Source organism: Salmo trutta, chromosome 11 (genome assembly GCF_901001165.1).
Source record: "Salmo trutta chromosome 11, fSalTru1.1, whole genome shotgun sequence".
NCBI lineage: Eukaryota > Metazoa > Chordata > Actinopteri > Salmoniformes > Salmonidae > Salmo > Salmo trutta.
In genome coordinates this window covers 7,477,900-7,501,196 of record NC_042967.1, presented here as the reverse complement: position 1 = coordinate 7,501,196, position 23,297 = coordinate 7,477,900, and the positions used below count along the sequence as shown (strand labels likewise).

At 43.7% G+C, this 23,297-nt stretch overlaps 1 protein-coding gene across 1 annotated transcript; it reads right to left on the bottom strand.

Annotated features, from left to right (window-relative positions):
- Positions 1–15,736: 15,736 nt before the first annotated feature.
- Positions 15,737–23,193, bottom strand: LOC115201898 (ichor-like). The gene is made up of 4 exons (XM_029765780.1): positions 23,143–23,193; positions 22,650–22,761; positions 22,314–22,438; positions 15,737–19,944 (listed from the first exon to the last, which is right to left on the bottom strand). Exons 2-4 carry the CDS (start codon positions 22,750–22,752, stop codon positions 19,009–19,011), a joined length of 1,164 nt encoding a protein of 387 aa, XP_029621640.1. The 5' UTR covers positions 22,753–22,761; positions 23,143–23,193; the 3' UTR covers positions 15,737–19,008.
- Between the last annotated feature and the right edge of the window lie 104 nt (positions 23,194–23,297).

Below are 23,297 nucleotides of genomic sequence, written 5' to 3'. Positions count from 1 at the left end.
TTGATATGTGAAACGTAATTGTCTAAACATTAACCATGATTAATATTTGTTAATATTTAAGTGATATTTTCATTACATTGGGGTTTTAAACATGTTCCAAGGTCAAGTAAATCCCCCCAATGCAATACACTATACATTATATACATATTGGCTTTTAGAGATAACTATTCTAGGTGCAGAAGTAAAAGTGGGGTTGGGATTACTCACTAGTGTCTGTAGAAGCTGTATGGTGTTATTTCATGGGGGACTAAGGTCTATACTGTATGCCCAGCAACACTTTTAACTCCACCTACACCGTTGGTCCCAATGCAATACACTATAGGCCTTCAATTACATATTGGTTTATAGAGACAACTTCTAGGTGCCTAAGTAAAAGTGGGGTTGGGATTACTCACTAAAGTTTTATATATGACGTTATTTCATGGAGGGCTGAGGTCTATTGCCAGCAACACGTATTGGTCCCAATGCAATACACTATAGGCCTATAATGCATCCAAAATGTTTTAATGAAGTAATTTTGCAATGTAACTGCAGTTACAGTGCAGTAAAACTGCAGTTCAACCACAGCAAACTGGAATTATTCTGCAATTACTGGGTCCAAAACTGCAGTTACGAAACTGCAATGTTTTTTTGTAAGGAATTAATAATTGGGTTGAAAATGATGGGAAATGTGCAACCATTATCAATATTTTATACTAGTTATCATACAAAGAATAATTAAAAGTATTTCTATGAGATATTATGTGATTTCTGTTTTTTCAAGTCTAAATACTCAACAATGTTTTTTTGTGTGTGTACTCCTATCATTTATTGCAGAATTGCCTGTACGTTGTGTCGCAGTAAAAGGCGGGAGGTTGTTCTACTAAGGAGCACTTCTTGTTTCCAAATCTACGGAGTTTACACCCGGAGGAGCGTTTCTGCTCATTTTGTGGCTTTAAAGTGTGGCCAATCAGCTTAAATCCAATCGTTTTTTTTTCTTCATATTGGACATACATATTGCACTGGTTGTGTACAGTTTAATATGTATGTTCAATATGAAAAAAACTATTGGATTTAAGCTGATTGGCCACATTGTTTCAAATGACAAGTTAATGAGGGGTTTGTGGTTAATTACCCTCCTAAACAGAAAGGGCGTTCCATTTGATTTTAATCACTTTTTGACCACACCCCTTTTGATTTGAATGAAACTTCCCATACATATTTGCCCATGGTAGAAGTGGTCAGAAAGTGACATTCTTGGACCTGAATGCCAAAACATTCACGAAATAGAGCTGCCCCTTTTTGCATACCCTACCATACCATGAGACATCCATATCTTCATCACTGGAAAATATTATTGTTGAGTTTGATATCATTTAAAAGCTTAAAAACAGGGTTGTCAAACTATTTAGAATTTCTTGAAATAAATGTTTTTTTATTAAAAAAAATCTAAAGTACTGTATCTAAAAACGCATAAACTCATTTGTTTCATTTATTTTCGCATATGTTGTAGTTTAGACCCTAATTTACATCCTCTGAGATCAAATTTATTTATATAGCCCTTCGTACATCAGCTGATATCTCAAAGTGCTGTACAGAAACCCAGCCTAAAACCCCAAACAGTAAGCAATGCATGTGAAAGAAGCACGGTGGCTAGGAAAAACTCCCTAGGAAAAACTCCCTAGAAAGGCCAAAAACCTAGGAAGAAACCTAGAGAGGAACCAGGCTATGAGGGGTGGCCAGTCCTCTTCTGGCTGTGCCGGGTGGATATTATAACAGAACATGGTCAAGATGTTAAAATGTTCATAAATGACCAGCATGGTCAAATAATAATAATCATAGTAGTTGTCGAGGGTGCAGCAAGCACGTCCGGTGAACAGGTCAGGGTTCCATAGCCGCAGGTAGAACAGTTGAAACTGGAGCAGCAGCATGGCCAGGTGGACTGGGGACAGCAAGGAGTCATCATGCCAGGTAGTCCTGAGGCATGGTCCTAGGGCTCAGGTCCTCCGAGAGAAAGAAAGAAAGAAAGAGAGAATTAGAGAGAGCATATTTAAATTCACACAGGACACCGGATAAGACAAGAGAAATACTCCAGATGTAACAGACTGACCCTAGCCCCCCGACACATAAACTACTGCAGCATAAATACTGAAGGCTGAGACAGGAGGGATCAGAAGACACTGTGGGCCCATCCGATGATACCCCCGGACAGGGCCAAACAGGCAGGATATAACCCCACCCACTTTGCCAAAGCACAGCCCCCACACCACTAGAGGGATGTCTCCAACCACCAACTTACAAGGCCGAGTATAGCCCACAAAGATCTTCGCCACGGCACAACCCAAGGGGGGGGGGGGGGGCCAACCCAGACAGGAAGACCACGTCAGTGACTCAACCCACTCAAGTGACGCACCCCTCCCATGGACGGCATGGAAGAACACCAGTAAGCCAGTGACTCAGCCCCTGTAATAGGGTTAGAGGCAGAGAATCCCAGTGGAGAGAGGGGAACCGGCAAGGCAGAGACAGCAAGGGCGGTTCGTTGCTCCAGCCTTTCCGTTCACCTTCACACTCCTGGGCCAGACTATACTTAATCATAGGACCTACTGAAGAGATAAGTCTTCAGTAAAGACTTAAAGGTTGAGACTGAGTCTGCGTCTCTCACATGGGTAGGCAGACCATTCCATAAAAATGGAGCTCTATAGGAGAAAGCCCTACCTCCAGCCGTTTGCTTAGAAATTCTAGGGACAATTAGGAGGCCTGCATCTTGTGACCGTAGCTTACGTGTAGGTATGTACGGCAGGACCAAATTGGAAAGATAGGTAGGAGCAAGCCCATGTAATGCTTTGTAGGTTAGCAGTAAAACCTTGAAATCAGCCCTTGCCTTAACAGGAAGCCAGTGTAGGGAGGCTAGCACTGGAGTAATATGATCACATTTTTTGGTTCTAGTCAGGATTCTAGCAGCCGTATTTAGCACTAACTGAAGTTTGTTTAGTGCTTTATCCGGGTAGCCGGAAAGTAGAGCATTGCAGTAGTCCAGCCTAGAAGTAACAAAAGCATGGATTAATTTTTCTGCATCGTTTTTGGACAGAAAGTTTCTGATTTTTGCAATGTTACGTAGATGGAAAAAAGCTGTCCTTGAAACAGTCTTGATATGTTCTTCAAAAGAGAGATCAGGGTCCAGAGTAACGCCAAGGTCCTTCACAGTTATATTTGAGACGACTGTACAACCATCCAGATTAATTGTCAGATTCAACAGAAGATCTCTTTGTTTCTTGGGACCTAGAACAAGCATCTCTGTTTTGTCCGAGTTTGAAAGTAGAAAGTTTGCAGCCATCCACTTCTTTTTGTCTGAAACACAGGCTTCTAGCGAGGGCAGTTTTGGGGCTTCACCATGTTTCATTGAAATGTACAGCTGTGTGTCGTCCGCATAGCAGTGAAATTTAACATTATGTTTTCGAATGACATCCCCAAGAGGTAAAATATATAGTGAAAACAATAAGGTTCCGTTTTAGGACCACTGAGGAACACCGAAATTTACAATTGATTTGTCAGAGGACAAACCATTCACAGAGACAAACTGATATCTTTCCGATAGATAAGATCTAAACCAGGCCAGAACTTGTCCATGTAGACCAATTTGGGTTTACAATCTCTCCAAAAGAATGTGGTGATCGACGATATCAAAAGCAGCACTAAGATCTAGGAGCACGAGGACAGATGCAGAGCCTCGGTCTGACGTCATTAAAAGGTCATTTACCACCTTCACAAGTGCAGTCTCAGTGCTATGATGTCTAAAACCAGACAGAAGGTGTATCCTGTTGTGTTGTGTCCGCCATCAGTTGACCCAGCATACTCTTGAATACAGGGTGGGTGTTATTTCAATCATAAATATAATTCATAGAATGGGCCTATCCCTTCAGACCACTGCAATTTAGCTGGTACACCATTGATATTGAAATTGATATTTTAACTTCCAATTACTACTTACAAAGATGGCTGCCGGTCCACCCACTGTTGAATATCAACTTAAATGGGAATGTATATTCTATTATCTATATTCCTATGATATCAATAGGTTTCATATGGAAGATTGACAGTGTAATTTAACTGATATTTCATTCAAGTCAACATTCTCTGATATGTGGACCTCCAACCATTTTTTGTGGTACCATTTGAAAGTAGAAATTTCAATGTTATTCCCATTTTAGTACATTAATCAGCCAAAACATGACACCCAGCATGTTTTCAAGAGCATGCTGTGTCTCAACCGATGACGGGCACAACACAAACATCTCAGATTATGTCAAATATGGTCAAAAGCTGCAACATATGCAAAAAATAAATGTTTAATTTGTTTTCAGATAATTGACATTAAAGGTCAAATGTTTTTTATTAACTTTTTTTTCAGGAAATTATCAAATAGTTTGACAATCCTGTATGCAAGCTTTTTAAATTATATTAAATACAACTGTACAACTTATCTTTCCCAGTGATGAAGACATTGATCTCATGGTATGATGAGGTATGCCAAATGGGTCAACTTTGAGCACCTCCCTCTCCTGAATTTTCTGGCACTCAGGTCCGAAATGTTACTTTCTGACCACTTCTACCATGGGCAAATATGTATTTAAAGTTTAGTTTGAATCAAAAGGAGTGTGGTCAAAAAGTGATTGAAATCAAATGGCATGACCCAGAAGTCAACATGTTGTACACTTTGACCCAGTTTGTAAAGACCAGACAGTCTGGAATATCAACTACAGGTTCAATTTAGTTCAAGTTTAATATTTCACCTCAGTCATCACCTGAAGGTAACTTATAGGCCATTTACTGCAAACAGCTTGAGGTCAAGGACTGTAGAATAAACACAGTGACGCGGTGACATACATCCGTATAAATACAGCCAAAGTAAATTATTGGATGGCAATGTTTGCAACAGCCATGGGAGATTCATAACAATAATACACATTGTGCCTGTGCTTAACTCCATTCCGTTTCTATTTTATCCTGAAAAACTCCCCATACACAAGCATACCCATAACATGATGCAGCCACCACTATGCTTGAAAATATGGAGAGTGGTACTCATTGATGTGTTTTATTGGATTTGCCCCAAACATAATTTGTATTCAGGACAAAAACGTAATTGCTTTGCCATTTTCTTTGCAGTATTACTTTAGTGCTTTGTTGCAAACAGGATGCATGTTTAGGATTTTTTTATTCTGTACAGCCTTCTTTTCACTCTGTAAATTAAGTTAGTATTGTAGAGTAACTACAATGGTGCTGTTGCTGATCCATCGTCAGTTTTCTATCACAGCCATTAACCTCTGTAACTGTTTTTGGCCTCATGGGGAAATCCCTGAGCGGATTCCTTCTTCTCCGGCAACTGAGTTAGGAAGGACGCCTGCATCTTTGTAGCGACCGGGTGTATTTGGGGCGGCAGATAGCCTAGTGGTTAGAGTGTTGGGCCAGTAACCGAAAGGTTGCTAGTTCGAATCCCCGAGCTGACATGGTAAGAATCTGTCGTTCTGGGCAAGGCAGTTAACCCACTGTTCCTAGGCCGTCATTGTAAATCAGAATTTGTCCCTGACTTGCCTAGTTAAATAAAGAAAATATTGATACACCATCCAGAGTAATTAAAAAAACTTCACCATGATCAAAGGGATATTGAATGTATGCTTTTTTACCCATCTACCAACAGGTGTCGGAGGCATTGGAAAACCTCCCTGGTCTTTGTGTTTGAAATCCATTGCTCGACTGAGTGACCTTACAGTATGTGTAGGGTAGAGGTGAGGTGTTCAGAAATCATGTTAAACACTATATTATTGCACAAGTTGCATGGACTCCCTGTATGTGACTTGTTGAACAAATGGTTTGAATACTTATTGACTCAAGACATTTCAGCTTTCCATTTTTAATCAATTTGTAAACATTTCGAAAAACATAATTCCACTTGGACATTATGGGGTTTTGTGTGTAGACCAGTGACACAAATCATCTACATTTAATCAATTTTCAATTCAGGCTGTAACACAACAAAATGTGGAAAAAGTCAAGGGGTGTGAATACTTTATGAAGGCACTGTGTGTAATGGTTGTGGTGGAGTCTCTGTCCCTCACGGTTGGGTTCTGACTCGGGAATGGCTCCTGATGCATTGTCCTGGTCCAAGGTTTGTGACCATCCGCCTCAGAGGTCCAGTCTCTGCCGCTGGTAACACCGGATATCAGCAGGTCTTCAAGGACTGCAGACTGCAAACAAAGATTGTACAGAAAAGCATAACGGTTTATATAAGAAACTCTTTGCTTTACACAGAAACATGGCATATTATTACATGTTAACCACAGTCAAGCCCATCTCTAACACTGGGATTCAACTACTTAACAATATGGAGCCAACACTCGGTCTCTACAATGAAACAAAAATAACCAAGTCTGTCAGCACAGTCAATTTAGTATTTCATTTCAACAAAACGGCATTGCAAATCACATTTATTGCACAAAACGATACGTGACAAGTAGAATAACTTCACTATGGTAACACTTTTCCTTTTTTGTAAATGTGGTACTCTCGCTTTGATAAAATACATTTGAGAATAATTTAAGGTTCAACATTACATAACACACAGCTTCACTACTTCATGTCAAGTAAACATGAATTAAGGCACTATCATTATCTCACTATAAAACACCAGTCTGTAAAGGGACAAAGTTTGTCACTTCATCATTTTTACAGACACCATCACACCAACCATCACCATATAATCTACTCTGCCTCATCATACTCTTTCTCTCCTCATTTCACCTCATCCAGTTCCCTATTACATCCAAAACCAACAGAATTAACTACAAACTAATTAGTACTATATTACATGTCATTACATGCTTTGCATACAGGCAAACAGCCTTTCTCCCTTATGGACCTTCAGGTGCATCTGGTGCTGGTGGGAGAACCTCTTCTTACACTGGGGGCAGCTGTACAATTTCTCCCTTGTGTGGACCCTCTGGTGGATCTCAGCCTGTTTGGGGAAACTGAAGGCTTTCCCACAGAACAAACACAGGAAGCGCTTCTCTTTGGCGCTGCCAACTTTACTGTTAAACATCTCTACTACTGTCATTTGTCAATGGGCTTGTGTAGCCATTTAGTGTTGAGGCACTGGCATTGTCTGAGGTCTGGTTTAACAGGAGAGTGTGAGGAGGACGAAGGCCAGGAGAGTCTGTGTTGTTGCAGGATCCATGTTCAAGTTGATAGATCCTATAGAAGGCATGCTGAAGGCAGCACCTGTTAGGGGGTTAACCTGAGGTGCCGTCAGTCTCTCTGAATCACAACTATAGGAGCAGGACGAAACATCTCTAGCCAAATCTGTTCTCTCCCGCCGTATACCGTCCCCACAGACCACATCTATGCTTCACCCTGTTGTCATGGTGACTAAGTTCGGTTGTCGTTTTGTGTTCGACTGTCTGTTTCTAGTTGCGGTTAACAGTTGAGGACGCCGTCCCATCCACTGACCTCCACTATGTTGCCTTTGGTCCTGGCTTGCTCAGTGATGTCGTCCCACGGGCCCAATGGAATTTGAGTCAATTACCTGGTCAAGTTCATAAATTGTGTGTTTTAGTATGTAAACATAAGTTGTATTGATTACATTTTATGAATGAAGAGAAAATAATAGCCAGATCCATCACTATTCCCATTGAAGACATATTACTGTATGTAGGCTATATGTATTTCTCCCTTACCTTGCTCCCCCATCTTTACTCCACTTAGCAGATCAATGCTCTCTGGTTCATCTTCTATTGTCTCCTCTTTGACTAGCAGCAGATCAGGCTTCCCATCCTCCATGTCTACTGACTGTAAGAGATACAGAGTGAGAGGATGTTGGATCAAGAAATCTGATATGATCATCCTGCTATGGATCATCTTCTGATTGGGCAATGAGGGATTGCTGTGAGTACTATGCAAACGTGTTAGTTGATTTGATTACTTGACACTCTAATGGTTTGATAACTCAAATACATGGTCCCACAATTAAGACAAAATGAATCAAGACCTGGGCCCGTATCCACAAAGCGTCTCAGTGTAGAAGTTCTGATTGAGGATCAGGTCCCCACCAGTCTACATAGTGTGGTGGAAATTCTACCTTTAACTAATAATGAGGAGAGGCAAAATCAATAATCAATCAAGGTATTACTTTTATTAAAAACGTATTATAATGAGGAGGCTGGTCGCACCACCCACGCAGGTGAGATGGAGTGAGAGCCTTCTGTACAAAGTATACAGGAGCATTTATATAGTCAAGCTACCCCATGCAAGCATCTGCAGAACACGTGACCCTATGTATGTGTGTGAGGGGAGACAACTGGGTGAAAAGGTTGTCTCAGTCTGTCGCAACTGAGTGAGTACAATACCAGCCAGAATGACAGGAAGTCACTCCAGATATACTCCATCTAAGAGTAGCTCAACAATTCCCCCAAGTTGGGCAAGCAAGCGACCTTTGACTGTCAGCCCAGATGATGTACGGTCGACCTGGTCACACACACAAAACATGAATCTCTCACCCAGAAACAGGCTCCAAACAGAACAATAGCTCTATGACTTGTGTGCAGAAGATACCACTTTTCCCTGTCTCCAGTTTAGCTAAGAGGAACCAGTTAGTTTCTGTCAGCTCTTGGCTGAGCACCCAGATATCACGGGGTCATGCTACACAGTTAGAACAGGCCTCTTATTAATGCACGCACACTTTTCTATTTTATATGAGTTAGTTTCTTTGACAATCTCAAGCCCAAAGCCTAGGCTTAAAGACATATTTCAGTACATAAGCATTAGTAAGGTTTAACTTCAAAATACCCTCACAAAAGTCTCATTCATTATGACCTAAAAGGCTAAACTGATCCTAGATCCGCACTCCTACTCTGAGAGGCTTTGTGGATACAGGCCCTGACCTAATACCATTCAGACAGTAGTTTACAGTGGGCTCACCTCAGTGAGACTGTGTGTGGTCCTGTGCTGCTCAGCTGGTTCCTCTGTGGGTTCAGGAGGAGGTGTAGTCTGGTTGTCCTCCATGACCATGGTCCCCTCAGGGTTCCCCAGACCCTCCTCACACCCCTCCGTCACCAGCAGCACCTCTAGACCCTCCTCCTGGAAGAGATAGCTGATACAGATTACACACGCCCTCAGGTATGTACACACGTGTACAGAGATAACACACTTTCAACATGGCGTCCCGTGTGGCTCAGTTGGTAGAGCATGGCGCATGCAACGCCAGGGTTGTGGGTTGATTCCCGCGGGGGACCAGTACAAAAAAGGTATGAAAATGTATGCACTCACTACTGTAAATCGCTCTGGATAAGAGTGTCTGCCAAAGGACTATAATGTAAAACAGTGTTTAACCATCCCCCCATTGTTTCAAATCAAATTATATTTGATGCTTACTTACAAGACCTTAACCAACAATACAGTTAAGCTAAATATTTTCAAAATAAAAGAGCAACAAAATAACGAGGCTATATACAGGGGGTACCGGTACCGAGTCAACATGCGGGGGTTCAGGTTAGTTGAGGTAATATGTAGGTAGGGGTGAAGTGACTATGCATAAATAATAAACAGCGATTAGCAGCAGCGTAAAAAAAAGTGTGTGTCCGGGTATCCATTTGATTAGCTGTTCAGCAGGCTTATGGCTTGGGGGTAGAAGCTGTTAAGAAGCCTTTTGGACCTAGACTTGGCACTCCGGTACCGCTTGCTCTGCGGCAGCAGAGAGAACAGTCTACGACTAGGGTGGCTGGAGTCTGACCATTTTTAGGGCATTCCTCTGACACAGCCTGGTTTAGGGGTCCTACATGGCAGGAAGCTTGGCCCCAGTGATGTACTGGGCCGTACGCAATCCCCTCTATAAAGCCTTGCGGTCAGAGGCCAAGCAGTTGCCATGCCAGGCGGTGATGCAACCAGTTAGGATGCTCTCGATGGTGCAGCTGTAGACATTTTTGAGGATCTGAGGAGCCATGACAAATCCTTTCAGTCTCTTGAGGGGGAATAGGCATTGTCGTGCCCTCTTCACAACTGTCTTTGTATGTTTGGACCATGATAGTTTGTTGGTGATTTGGACACCAAGGAACTTGAAGCTCTCAACCTGCTCCACTACAGCCTCGTCGATGAGAATGGGGGCGCGCTCGGCCCTCCTTTTCCTGTAGTCCACGATCATGTCCACAATCACTGCCAGGTCTCTGACCTCCTCCCTTTGAGTCCTATACCGTAGTTACAGAATTACTTAAATTGTTGTTAAACCCATCATGGAGAACATAAATATGATGTTGTGGGTAAAAACAAGTCAGAAATTATAAAACAAAAGTCATCAGACAAACCTGACTAAAGTATTTTGACTTGTACAGTAGGTGCTTTTTAATGTGTGGGTCTAAAGAGTCTCAATGAAAGTCTTGGAATGAAAAGTCCCATTTTGTGTTTATTAAACAAACAAGAGCTGAATACACCATATGAAAACCACACATACACGTGTCTCAACTAAAAATCAGTATGAACTTGATGAACGGAATATATTTTCTCATTAAGTGTCTTGGGAAAATTTGTGACCGCCATATAGCCTACACAGCACAAACAATATGAAACAAACTTATATATCTCACACGTCTGGATGCAATATCCTACCCAGGAATATTCAACACTGAAATTTGTTACTCTCATTATCCCAAATTTCTGATGAAAATTTATCTTTGTCTTAAATGCAGGATTTGATCGAAACGCCAGAAGCTATCAAGTGGAATGGTTACTTTCTATTTTATAGAGTGGAATGTTTTTTCTGCTGGTGTATCTTGAGGTAGCTCCTCTCTAAGAACCTCTTCCCGCAGTGCGTACAAGCAAACTGCCTTTCTCCCGTGTGGACCTTCAGGTGCATCTTCAGATGACCAGCCTGGGCGAAGCGCATGTGACACTGGGTACAGCTGTAGGGTTTCTCCCCTGTGTGGACCCTCTGGTGCCTTTTCAGGTGGTCCTGACGGGAGAACCTCTTCTCACACTGGTTACAGCTGTAAGGTTTCTCCCCTGTGTGGACCCTCTGGTGGATCTCCACCTTCTGGAGGCAGCTGAAGCCTTTGTTACAGAACATGCAGAGGAACCGTTTCTCTTTACTATTGCCTGATGTGGCTCCCCCTCCCTGAGCCTGGGCTCTAGCCCTGTCGTTTGAGTTCAATACCTGATCGAAAAGGTGTGAATCGGAATGCCCCATCGATGTGGACACTAGGTCGCAATCCCTGAGCGAGTGTAAAGGGGAGTGAGTCATGACATTTGGATTTGTCTCTAAGCTTTCCCTGTAATCTAAGAAGTCTCTGCCCTGTGAGTGTCCGTCTCCTTGGTGACTATCTGCATTCCATGTGGGAGGAACATCCCTCTCCACTTTCACAGTCACTTCATCTACCACTATAACCTCCCCTTTCTTATCTAGGCACCCTTCAGAGTATACACTACTACTGTACTGATTCCAGTCCCATTTTGACTGATCAGTCTGTCTCTCTAAATCCAAGGATATGTTGCCAGGGTCCATCTCTGTAGTGTAAGAACAAGACAGATCATCAACTTCAGTGTCTAACGCATTACCATCTCCATGGGAATGAACCATCTTCTGGATTTGTTGAAATACCGGTAAATACTCTGAGCCGGGAGCAGGAGGACAGCCCGGTCTCCTCAGCCCCAGTCTCTCTGGGTCTGACCTGTGGTCAGATCCTGTGTGTACAGTTAAAGTCTTGGTGTCTGTCTCTGACTTGAGGATGGAGTTCGGGGTTCCACTGACCTCCGTGATGCTGCGTCTGGTCCTGGGCTGTACTGGGGTGGTGGTGGGGTCCTCTGTGGCTACAGGGGGTGCTACAGTCTGGATGTCTCTGTTGTGCCATGGGTCCTCCTCACCTTCAGACCTCTCCTGCTTGACCTCAGGACCAGCAGCCTCTGCATCTGCAGACTGACACAAGAAGAGAGGTGGTTATTACCGGTACATGAGTAGAATTTGATAAATGCTGTAAGGAAGTCTCACAAGCTCCCCTACGGCAGATAAACTAGGATGTACATGTAAGCAAGTGAATAGCTGAGAGGAGCCTTTCCGAAATAAACAGGCATTTAATTTATAAAGTAACACATTTTTATGTAACACTATTACACTAACCTCTATCACAATAACATGCTGGGTTGAGGTTCCACTCCCCTCATCAACAGTGATTGGTTGGTCATCTCTCCATGTATTCTGTCCCGCTGGCTTCACAAAGCTCCTGTGGCCTCCAGTGACATGTCCTTCACCTGAGAGAGTGATTGGGGGAAAAGAGGTGGTTAGGTTAACTCTGGGTTTCCCAAACTCCATCCTCAGGACCCCAAAGGGATGCACATTTTGGGTTTTGCCCTAACACTACACAGCTGATTCAAATAATCAACTAATCATCAAGCTTTGATAATTTGAATAAGTTGTGTAGTATTAGGTCAAAAAACAAAACGTGCACCCCAAGGACTGAGTTTGGGAAACCCTGGCGTTAGCTACTCTCAATGCTCAATGGTATATTATACACCATTGGCAGTCTGCAATTGGCAAGGATGTAAAGTAACACTTCACATAACTTCTTGATATACTATTTATTGATTGATGTATTATGTTCCATGTATCACATTGTTTTCAATGAGTAAATAATAGGAAATGCAATAAATCAAGAATCTGTTTAGAATATGATAGTGTCTTTGCACAAGATAGTGGGGAATTATTGCGTGCAATCCAAAAACGGACCAATACCAAATTCTGGGTAACACATCTGAATCCATTTGCATAGGGCAAGGGGGCGAAAGGCACTGCCGTATATATGAATGCAGCCTTCTGGAAAATGTACCTCTTGCCATTCCTCTGTATCGGTCGAGGATCTTGACACTGGGACGACTGGTGAGGGCGCGCTCTCGCGTTGTCCTCTCTGCGCGCTCCCGTGTCACCTTCAGTTCCAGTAGTTTCCTCCGCAATGTCCTGTTTTCTTTCTGGCTTTGAGTTATTTCCAAACGAAACACTGCATAGTCGTCGTCTACGAGTTTACAGATCTCTGCCACGGCTGCATTCGCTAACACCTCCATGATGGAGGCTATTTGAGTGTGAAATACCATACCGTTAGAGTTACCGGCCATTGTTAGCAGCTAGCAAGCTAGCGTTACCTAGATAACATATGTACCAAGTCCTGTCTCCAACGCGAATTAAAAACTACATGGGTTAAGTATGTGATGCTGTGCAGTTAAGTCATATTGCGTTCCAGGGTGGTAATACACATCTAAATATTAACAATAAAAACTCTTAACGTGGAAATAGTTCTTGGTCACTGTTCACTTCCGTTCATCTTACTTAGTCTTCTATGATATCGTTGCCGTCCGCAAACAAACGTTTAAAGGTGCATGCCGCCACCTACTGTGCTGGAGTGTGCATCAATCACGGTCTCCCTAATTATGCGCTACTAAGAAAAAATGACTGGGGGAAAAAGCCCTACTAACCCTCCCAAGCCCCCAACCCATTAAACTGTATATCATTCTGAAACAATCCACCCGTAGGATTATTCAGCATATCTACAACCATTTCAACAGTATCTGTTAACCCCAATAACTATTTTGCTGTAGCCACAACCTTCAACCTAGCATTATTGCTTTCCAAAACCCGAGTCGTGTTGATAATGTCATAGCTTTCATTGGTAAGGTTAACTTTTGTCACTATCAAAATGTCCTTTGACAGAGCACATTCATGAGCGCAAGATTTCTGAACAGGTCTAGAAACCATGCCAGGACCAGCAGAAACACCAACCCCAACATAAGGTCCACTTACGGTAGTACAGGAGCAGCCATGGACGCTCCAACATTCCGCACTGTAGTCACACCAATCTGTCTTAGATCCTCTGCATACGAAACATCCTGACTGATTCTATATCTCTGAGCCTCTCTAGCCTCTCACTGCATCTGGCGTCCACCAAATGGGACGGAGGGTGACGACGACATACAAAAAGTGAAATAAATCAAAACCCCATCCCACTCCTTCAATCATAGTCCAAATCGCATTCCTACACAGGCTCAGGGGCCTGTGAGAGAGGAACATTCATTGACAGGATTACTTGTAATGTCTCTGCTGTAAGTCCCCCAAAAAACGTTGAGCCGCACTCAATGATTACTATTTTCTTTGATTTTTCTTTCTGTTTGCCCTGTGGAGTTTATAACCATTGCAAGTCACCGTTTAACATGTAAGGATCTCTCTGTTGGCGAGGAACATTCACTAGTGTCTCTAATCGAACTACCATTGTTTCTAAAACGTTACTCCCTTCTCCCTGACAGCCCTATTTTTGCCACCTCTGTCTCCTTCACCCTAATGGGGCAATTCAAGAATTTGGGCGCATGTTCGCCACCACAATTGCAGCATTTAACCATCTGGCATATCATTTTTTGAAACTCATCCCGTCTACATACACTACCGGTCAAAAGTTTTAGAACACCTACTCATTCAAGGGTTATTTATTTTTACTATTTTCTACATTGTAGAATAATAGTAAAGACATTAAAACTATGAAATAACACATATGGAATCATGTCTAGAAGTCCAGCATCCCAGAGTCGCCTCTTCACTGTTGACGTTGAGGCGTGTTTTGCGGGTACTATTTAATGAAGCTGCCAGTTGAGGACTTGTGAGGCGTCTGTTTCTCAAACTAGACACTAATGTACTTGTCCTCTTGCTCAGTTGTGCACCGGGGCCTCCCACTCTTTCTATTCTGGTTAGAGCCAGTTTGCGCTGTTCTGTGAAGGGAGTTGTACGAGATCTTCAGTTTCTTGGCAATTTCTCACACGGAATAGCCTTCATTTCTCAGAACAAGAATAGACTGACGAGTTTCAGAAGAAAGTTATTTGTTTCTGGCCATTTTGAGCCTGTAATCAAACCCACAAATTCTGATGCTCCAGATGCTCAACTAGTCTAAAGAAGGCCAGTTTTATTGCTTCTTTAAATCAGGACAACAGTTTTCAGCTGTGCTTACATAATTGCAAAAGGGTTTTCTAATCATCAATTAGTCTTTTAAAATTATAAACTTTGATTAGCTAACACAACGTGCATTGGAACACAGGAGTGATGGTTGCTGATAATGGGCCTCTGTACGCCTACGTAGATATTCCATTAAAAATCTGCCATTTCCAGCTACAATAGTCATTAACAATGTCTACACTGTATTTCTGATCAATTTGTTATTTTAAATGGACAAAAAAATGATTTTCAAAAACAAGCACATTTCTAAGTGACCCCAAACTTTTGAAAGGTAGTGTATATTTTGATTTGTTTAACACTTTTTTTTTTGGTTACTGCATGATTCCATGTGTGTTATTTCATAGTTGATGTCTTCACTATTATTCTACAATGTAGAAAATAGTAAAAATAAAGAAAAACCCTTGAATGAGTAGGTGTTCTAAAACTTTTGACCGGTAGTGTACACTTACATCCAAATATTTTGCATTTATCACACTGCATGTGTTTGGGCACAAAGGCTCTTACATAACCCAAATATGTGAGAAGGGAGACTCTTCTTCAAAGAACAATAGAATGGATGGAGTGGGCTTCCTCAATCCATCCACCGTGCAGGTCAGTCGGCGTGCACCAACCATTCCATTTACTTCTTCAGTGATCTCTTTTGATTTCACTTCTAGTGCCACCCCAGAGATAACCCCCTTGATAGGCGCCCTGCTTTGAAGATCCACACGCGGCACATTCCAATCCGATAATATATTTTTGAGTTGCAAAGCACGCGCCGTCTGCTCCGGACACACACAAACAAAATAAGCCCAATTCTTGTTATTCTCACGGACACCACTTCATCCAACGCCATCAGTTTCAAACAAAACATCCGCTTCCGACATCTTCCTACATTGAGTCTTCACTTCCGTTTACTACTACTACTTCTTCTATGGGTTTTTTTTCCCAGTAAGGTGTTGCTGCCACCAACTGGACGGGTTTGAAAAAACAAAATCCATATGTGATGTAGGAAAACTAACTTAATCCACACAACAAAAAATAATACATGAACAAAAACAAAGCTCACTACTTCCATCCTTCAGCTTCATATCTCCCTTCTCAGGCTCTAGGGCCTGAGAGGGTGGTATGGCTCGTGACAATACTCCATGCATCTCCTCCGCTGAGAAGTCTTCCAGTCCCAGGAACTGCTCTGCCACATCCACAATGATCCTGGACTTCCTCTCCACTTTGGCAGTGCCGTTAACCACCATAGTTATAAAGGCCTCAAAGTCCACCTTCTTGACATGTAAAATGTCTGGCGACCCCTGCCGCCTGCAGAGAAGGCCTATTCACCACCATAGGCTCTTCAGGACCATTAGATCCCTCAATCCTTTTTACAGCTGTTTCATATGAAATGACTTCAGCCACCTCATCCTCTTCCACCCTCGTCGGCCATTCTTAAGATGTCGCTTCATGATCCCCACCACAATTGCAACACTTTACGTGCTCCTCACTTTTACAACACATGAGATGATCTCTTCCACAACATGGACATCTCGAATTTTCCCTTCTGCAGACACTTTCCACATGTCCATAACCTCTACAGTGATTACATCGCATGGGTCTTTGGATAAACCCTCTGACATGGTAATTCATATTCCCCAACTGCACTTGGGTACGGATGGACTCGTTTAAAAAAAGAAACTCCATTCACCACACGATTCATCCGACGTGCATCAATCACTCCATGGATAACTTTTATTTCTGCAACATCGATTTCCCACAAGACTCTAGCACAGGAGGTTGGTGGCACCTTAATTGGGCAGAACGGGCTTGTGGTAATGGCTGGAGCGGCATCAGTGGAATGCTATCAAACTCAGTTTCCATGTTTGCCATTCCATTTGCTCCGTTCCAGCCATTTATGAGCGGTTATCCCCACCGCAGCCTCCTGTGGACGCCAGATATTACCCCCTTGAGGGGTGCCCTGCTCCGAATAGCCACGCATGACATGGCAACCTTCTCGAATCGGGTAACACAACACACGCTCCTTCTGTTCCTCTGAAGTACAAGAAATCAGAACAAGTCCACTTCTCATAATCCACACAGCATTCACTTTACCATCACTCTTTCCACCAGTCTGGATATCTCAAATGGATTACTCTGATTTGGCAACTTGTTTCCGCTCCTCTTCAACAAACGTTCTCCTATAAGACGAGGGGACATACACAGAACTGGACGTTATCTTTCCTAACTCTGCTTTGCTCTGTTTTCCATGCTGTCAGACGCCATAATGACACAGATACAAAGAAGAGTCCTCTCTCTTTATGATCCACACCTCCTCCTGCTTGCGCCATCTTGCGCCTATGAGTCACAACCTCACTTCTGTTTACACTGAAGAGAAAGGATCTTATTGGTTGGAATCATAGCTCAAAGGGTGTGGGTAAATGAAAAGGTATGTGTGCTGTTCTTTGAAATATGATACTGCTCCATTACACATCAAACCTTCTTCTTGTGCATTTCCGGCAGACTAGACGCTGTATCGCTGCATTTCTCAGGTCAGAGTGCAAATTACACATTTAAATATCTAATAGCCTCACACCAGTAGGTGCAAGCCGGTAGAATAGAGAAAGGACAACAGCTTCCTTGTTATTTCGATCTGCCTATCATTTGAGCTCAATCAATCAAATGTATTTATAAAGCCCTTTTTACATCAGACGTCAAAGTGCTAGCTCAAAATTGTTACAGGCGAAAATGCGGTTACACAACAGTCAGCTCGCAGAAAAATGGCCTCCTATCCTCAGCTTACCACCAGCAATATAACAGGAAATACTTCAATCTCTACCTCACCACATTCCTCACACTTCCCATCTGGGTGTTTCCCCACTAACTATAACCCACTAGCCAATCCACAATGACCCAACCTCAGCCTTGTCAACAGAACCTCACCCCTCCTTTCACACCCCAGATACCCGACCTCCCTCTCAGAATTCTGGATAGAGAAACTTCCTTCCCTGCTCCTCTCACATTGCCACTCCTGGGTCAACCCCTCTGCTATGATGCTCGTACATTCCATCCCCCCCTAATGGGACCAGCATATGCACCGCCTCCTTCTTCACAGATGCTTTCGCTACCTTATCTGCTGCCTCATTACTCCCTAACTCAACATGAGCTGGGACCCACAGAAAACGTATCTTACTCCCGTTCTGCCCCACCCTATAAAGTGCCATCAACAGCTGTCATCAGGTCTGGGCGTGCCTTTTGACTAACCTTCTCTCAGCACGACCAGGCTAGTAGCAGAGTCTGAACACACAATTACCCTTTTTAGGCCCCACTTCTTCCACCCATCCCAATGCCCACACTACACATCAAACCTCCTATTCATGATCAGTGTCATTAAAGCGGTCGTCACTAGTTTCCACAGCCACAAAGTCATAATTATGGCTAAACCCCTATTTCTACAATGCATCTTAACCCCCAAACTTAAATGAGCAAAAAACAAAGTTTTCATGAATCCCCCCCCCTCCCGAAGGAAGCCAATGAAACTAAAGTCATGTTAAATTCTAAATGATAAACAAGCAAATAAATTGTAAACTTTATCCAAAGGAAATGATTTCTCATTTATTAACAGATTTTATCACCTTTTTAGTACATAAAGGAACTATGACTATGCCAAATAATGTGTTAAAGGTGTTATAACTCATTTGTTATGAATAGAACAAAAGGCAAAACCAAATTCAGAAGGGGGGGGTGTTGTGTGTAACATCCCAAGGATTCCAGATAGCAAGGACCGAGCTTTAAAGGGTTTCCACTAGGTTCCACAGGTACAAAGTCCAAAAAATGTAGGGTATTGTAAAAATTCATGAAAACAAATTTGTTTTTTGCTAATTTCAGTAATGTCCGTTTTTTTTGGCTATGCCAGCACACCAAACAACAAGCCTGTATCATGTGAGCATCCCCAGATGATCAACTAAAGGACCCAGTAATCCCCCAAAAACGTTGACCCCAGTACACTTAATGATAACTATAATATTTCAGCTAAAGAAGAGCTACGATTTCTCCCTGTTGTGGACACGCCTATGTCTGATGAGGTAACTCAAGAAGGAGAAGCTCTTGTAACATAGTTTGCACTTGAAGGGCCTCTCCTTGGTGTGAACGGTCTGGTGCTGCTTCATATATTTTGTCTTAGCAAAGAGCTTCCCACATGTGGGGCAGGCATACGGCTTGTCGGCGTCCGTCCTAACGCTCGGCCTCCCATGTGACCCAATGACACCAGAGGAGGTAGAAGCAGGAGCCACCACCCTCAGGTGGTCAGTGTTTGAGCTCCCTGCTTGACCTCTAGCCATTGTTTGGGTGTTGTTGGGATTGTGTGATGTGTTATAGGCTCGGTACGTCTCGTTGTGAACGCCCATCCTGACCCTGTCTGTATTGGTGGGGTAACTATGAGGTAGCTGAGGAAGGCTAGACCCAGATTCAGGCCCAGGCCTTCTATGAACCCAGACTCCACCAGGCATTAGACGGGACCCTGAAGGAGAAGACAGACCACCACCTGGGGGGTCTCCCACCACTATCTGTGAAGGCTGAAGCCCAGGGTGACCTGCTCTATTCACCATAGATACTGTGGTGTTTGTATCATAGACCCTCCTGTTCCTATCTCTATCAGCCCCAGGCCCTGCTCCATCCCTGCACTGAGACTGTGAAGAGAAGGGTCTGGGCTGCAGACTGGATCCCTGACTGGAGCCTCTGTCTCTCTGATGACCACCAGGACTGAGGTTGTTCAGTCCACCTGTCCACTGGTTGTGTTCTGTGTGGTGGTGGAGTCTCTGTCCCTCGTGGTTCGGTCCTGGTTCCGATTCAGGAAGGAAGAGTGACGGCTCCTGATCCATGGTTCGGATCCGGGGCCAGGGTTTCTGACCAGCCACCTCACTTGCCCAGTCTCTCCCACCAGTAACACCAGATATCAGCAGGTCTTCATGGACTGCAGACTTTAAACACAAATTGAACAGAAGAGCATATAAAGGTTTATATAAGAAACTCTGTGCTGTACACACAGAAACATGACATTCTAAACTGTTAACCACAATCAAGCCCATCTCTAACAATGTGAATCAAGTACCTAACAATATAGAGCCATTGGAATGATACAAAAATAACACATTAAAACAAAATGGCATTAATCCGGTGACAAGTAAAACTGAACAAGTTCCACAGACATGTGACTAACAGAAATTGAATAATGTGTCCCTGAATAAAGGGGGGGGGGTCAAAACCAAATGTAAGTCAGTATCTGGTGCATTAAGCTGCATTAAGTACTGCAGTGCATCTCCTCCTCATGGAATGCACCAGATTTGCCAGTTCTTGCTGTGAGATGTTACCCCACTCTTCCACCAAGGTACCTGCAATTTCACGGACATTTCTGGGGGGGGAATGGCTCTAGCCCTCACCCTCCGATCCAACAGGTCCCAGACGTTCAATGGGATTGAGATCCGGGCTCTTCGCTGGCCAAGACATTCCTGTCTTGCAGGAAATCACGCACAGAACGAGCAGTATGGCTTTTGGCATTGTCATGCAGGGTCATATCGGGATGAGCCTGCAGGAAGGGTACCACATGAAGGAGGAGGATGTCTTCCCTGTAATGCACAGCGTTGAGATTGCCTGCAATGACAACAAGCTCAGTCCGATGATGCTGTGACACACCATGACGAACCCTCCACCTCCAAATCGATCCCGCTCCAGAGTACAGGCCTCAGTGTAACGCTCATTCCTTCGACGATAAACGCAAATCCGACCATCACCCCTGGTGAGACAAAACCGCGAGTCGTCAGTGAAGAGCACTTTTTGCCAGTCCTGTCTGGTCCAGCGACAGTGGGTTTGTGCCCATAGGCGATGTTGTTGCCGGTGATGTCTGCAGAGGACCTTACAACAAGCCTACAAGCCCTCAGTCCAGCCTCTGTCCGCAATAGGCTGAGAGTCTGAGCACTGATGAAGGGATTGTGCGTTCCTGGTGTAACTCGCGTAGTTGTTGTTGCCGTCCTGTACCTGTCCCGCAGGTGTGATGTTCGGGTGAACCGATCCTGTGCAGGTGTTGTTACACGTGGTCTGCCACTGCGAGGGCGATCAGCTGTCCGTCCTATCTTAGGCATCTCACAGTACAGACATTGTAAAGTTTTCATAACTATGACCTTAATTGCCTACAGTCTATAAGCTGTTAGTGTCTTAACGACCGTTCCACAGGTGCATGTTCATTAATTGTTTATGGTTCATTTAACAAGCATGTGAAACAGTGTTTAAACCCTTTTACAATGAAGATCTGTGAAGTTATTTTTTACAAATGATCTTTGAAAGACAGGGTCCTGAAAAACGTAAACGGGTCATTAAGGGTCATTACGTAAACATGACACTTGAACAGTGAAGCATTTTAGGACACCAACCATCACCATATCCTCTACTCTGCCTCATCATACTCATTCTTTCCTCAGTTCACCTCATCCAGTTCCCTACTACATCCTAAACAAACAGAATTAACTACAAACTAACTAGTACTACATTACATGTCACTATACTCTATACACGGGCCATGTGCATTTTCTGCTGGTGTATCCTGAGGTAGCTCCTCTCTGAGAACCTCTTCCCACAGTGCGTACAGGGGAACAGCATTTTTCCAGTGTGGACCTTCAGGTGCATCTTCAGCTGGTGCTGACGGGAGAACCTCTTCTCACACTGGGGGCAGCTGTAGGGTTTCTCCCTTGTGTGGACCCTCTGGTACCACTTCAGGTTGGAGGAGTGGGAGAAACTGGCCCGGCACAAGTGGCAGCCTAATGACTTCTCCCCCGTGTGCATCCTTTGGTGGATATCCAGGCTTTCCCACAGAATGAACAAGGAAAGCGCTTCTCTTTGCCACCAGATCTGCTGATAGCATTACTACTACTACTGTTATTTGTCAATGGGCTTGTGTAGCCATTTAGTGTTGAGGCACTGGCATTGTCTGAGGTCTGGTTTAACATTAGGAGAGTGTGATGAGGATGAAGGCCAGGGAGTGTCTGTGTTGTCTCAGGGTCCATGTTCCAGTTGATAGATCCTATAGAAGGCAGGCTGAAGGCAGCACCTGTTAGGGGGTTAACCTGAGGCCCCATCAGTCTCTCTGAATCACAACTATAGGAGCAGGACAGAGCATCGCCTGCCGAATACGGACATGTCCTCGCAGACCAAATCTACGCTTCGCCCTGGTCTCAGCCAGTCTGTTGTCATGGAGACTAAGTTTGGATGTTGTTTTGCGTTTGACTGTCTGTTTCTGGTTGTGGTTAACAGTGTTGTTCCCCAGCCCAGAGTTGAGGACACTGTCCCATCCACTGACCTCCACTATGTCGCCTCTGGTCCTGGCCTTCTCAGTGATGTTGTCCCCTGGACCCTTGGCTGGACCCGCCTGGGTCTGGGAATCCAAGATGGCCGTCCAGTCTCTGTTAGCCTCCAGCCAACCAACTAAAGGAAGAGGTTATAAAATGGGCTTTACAAACATGTCAGAATTCTACATGTTTTTTTTTGTTGTCAATTACCAGGTCAAGTTCATACATTGTGTGTTTTTGTATGTAAACATAAGTTGTGTTGATTTCATTTTAATCATAGCCAGGTGCATCACTATTCTCATTGAAGATCTATTACTGTATGTAGGCTATATGTATTTCTCCCTTACCTTGCTCCCCCATCTTTAGTCCACTCAGCAGATCAATGCTTTCTGGTTCGTCTTCTATTGTCTCCTCTTTGACTATCAGCACATCAGGCTTCCCATCCTCCATGTCTACTGACTGTAAGAGATACAGAGTGAGAGGATGTTGGATCAAGATATCTGATATGAGCATCCTGCTATGGAGCATCTTCTGATTGGGCAATGAGGGATTGCTATGAGTACTATGCAAACATGTTAGTTGATTTGATTACTTGACAGTCTTTAATGGTTTGATAATTGAAAGACATGGTCCCACACTTAAGACAAAATTCATCCGGACTTGGGCTCGTATCCACAAAGAGTCTCAGAATACGAGTGCTGATCTAGGATCTTTCCATATAATCTTATTCATTGTGATCTAAAAGGCAAAACTGATCCTAGATCACTCCTTCTCTGAGAGGCGTTGTGGATACAGACCCTGACCTAATACCATTCAGACAGTAGTTCACAGTGGGCTCACCTCAGTGAGACTGTGTGTGGTCCTGTGCTGCTCAGCTGGTTCCTCTGTGGGTTCAGGAGGAGGTGTAGTCTGGTTGTCCTCCATGACCATGGTCCCCTCAGGGTTCCCCAGACCCTCCTCACACCCCTCATCCTTCACCAGCTGCACCTCTTGGC

Coding starts and splice junctions, on each gene's coding strand:
- LOC115201898 (XM_029765780.1), bottom strand. CDS start 22,752: ATGGAGGATGGGAAGCCTGATGTGCTGATAGTCAAAGAGGAGACAATA. Junction 22,439..22,649: donor ACTAAAGATGGGGGAGCAAG/GTAAGGGAGAAA, acceptor CTCTTCCTTTAG/TTGGTTGGCTGGAGGCTAAC. Junction 19,945..22,313: donor CCAGAGGCGACATAGTGGAG/GTCAGTGGATGG, acceptor TTGTGTTTAAAG/TCTGCAGTCCATGAAGACCT.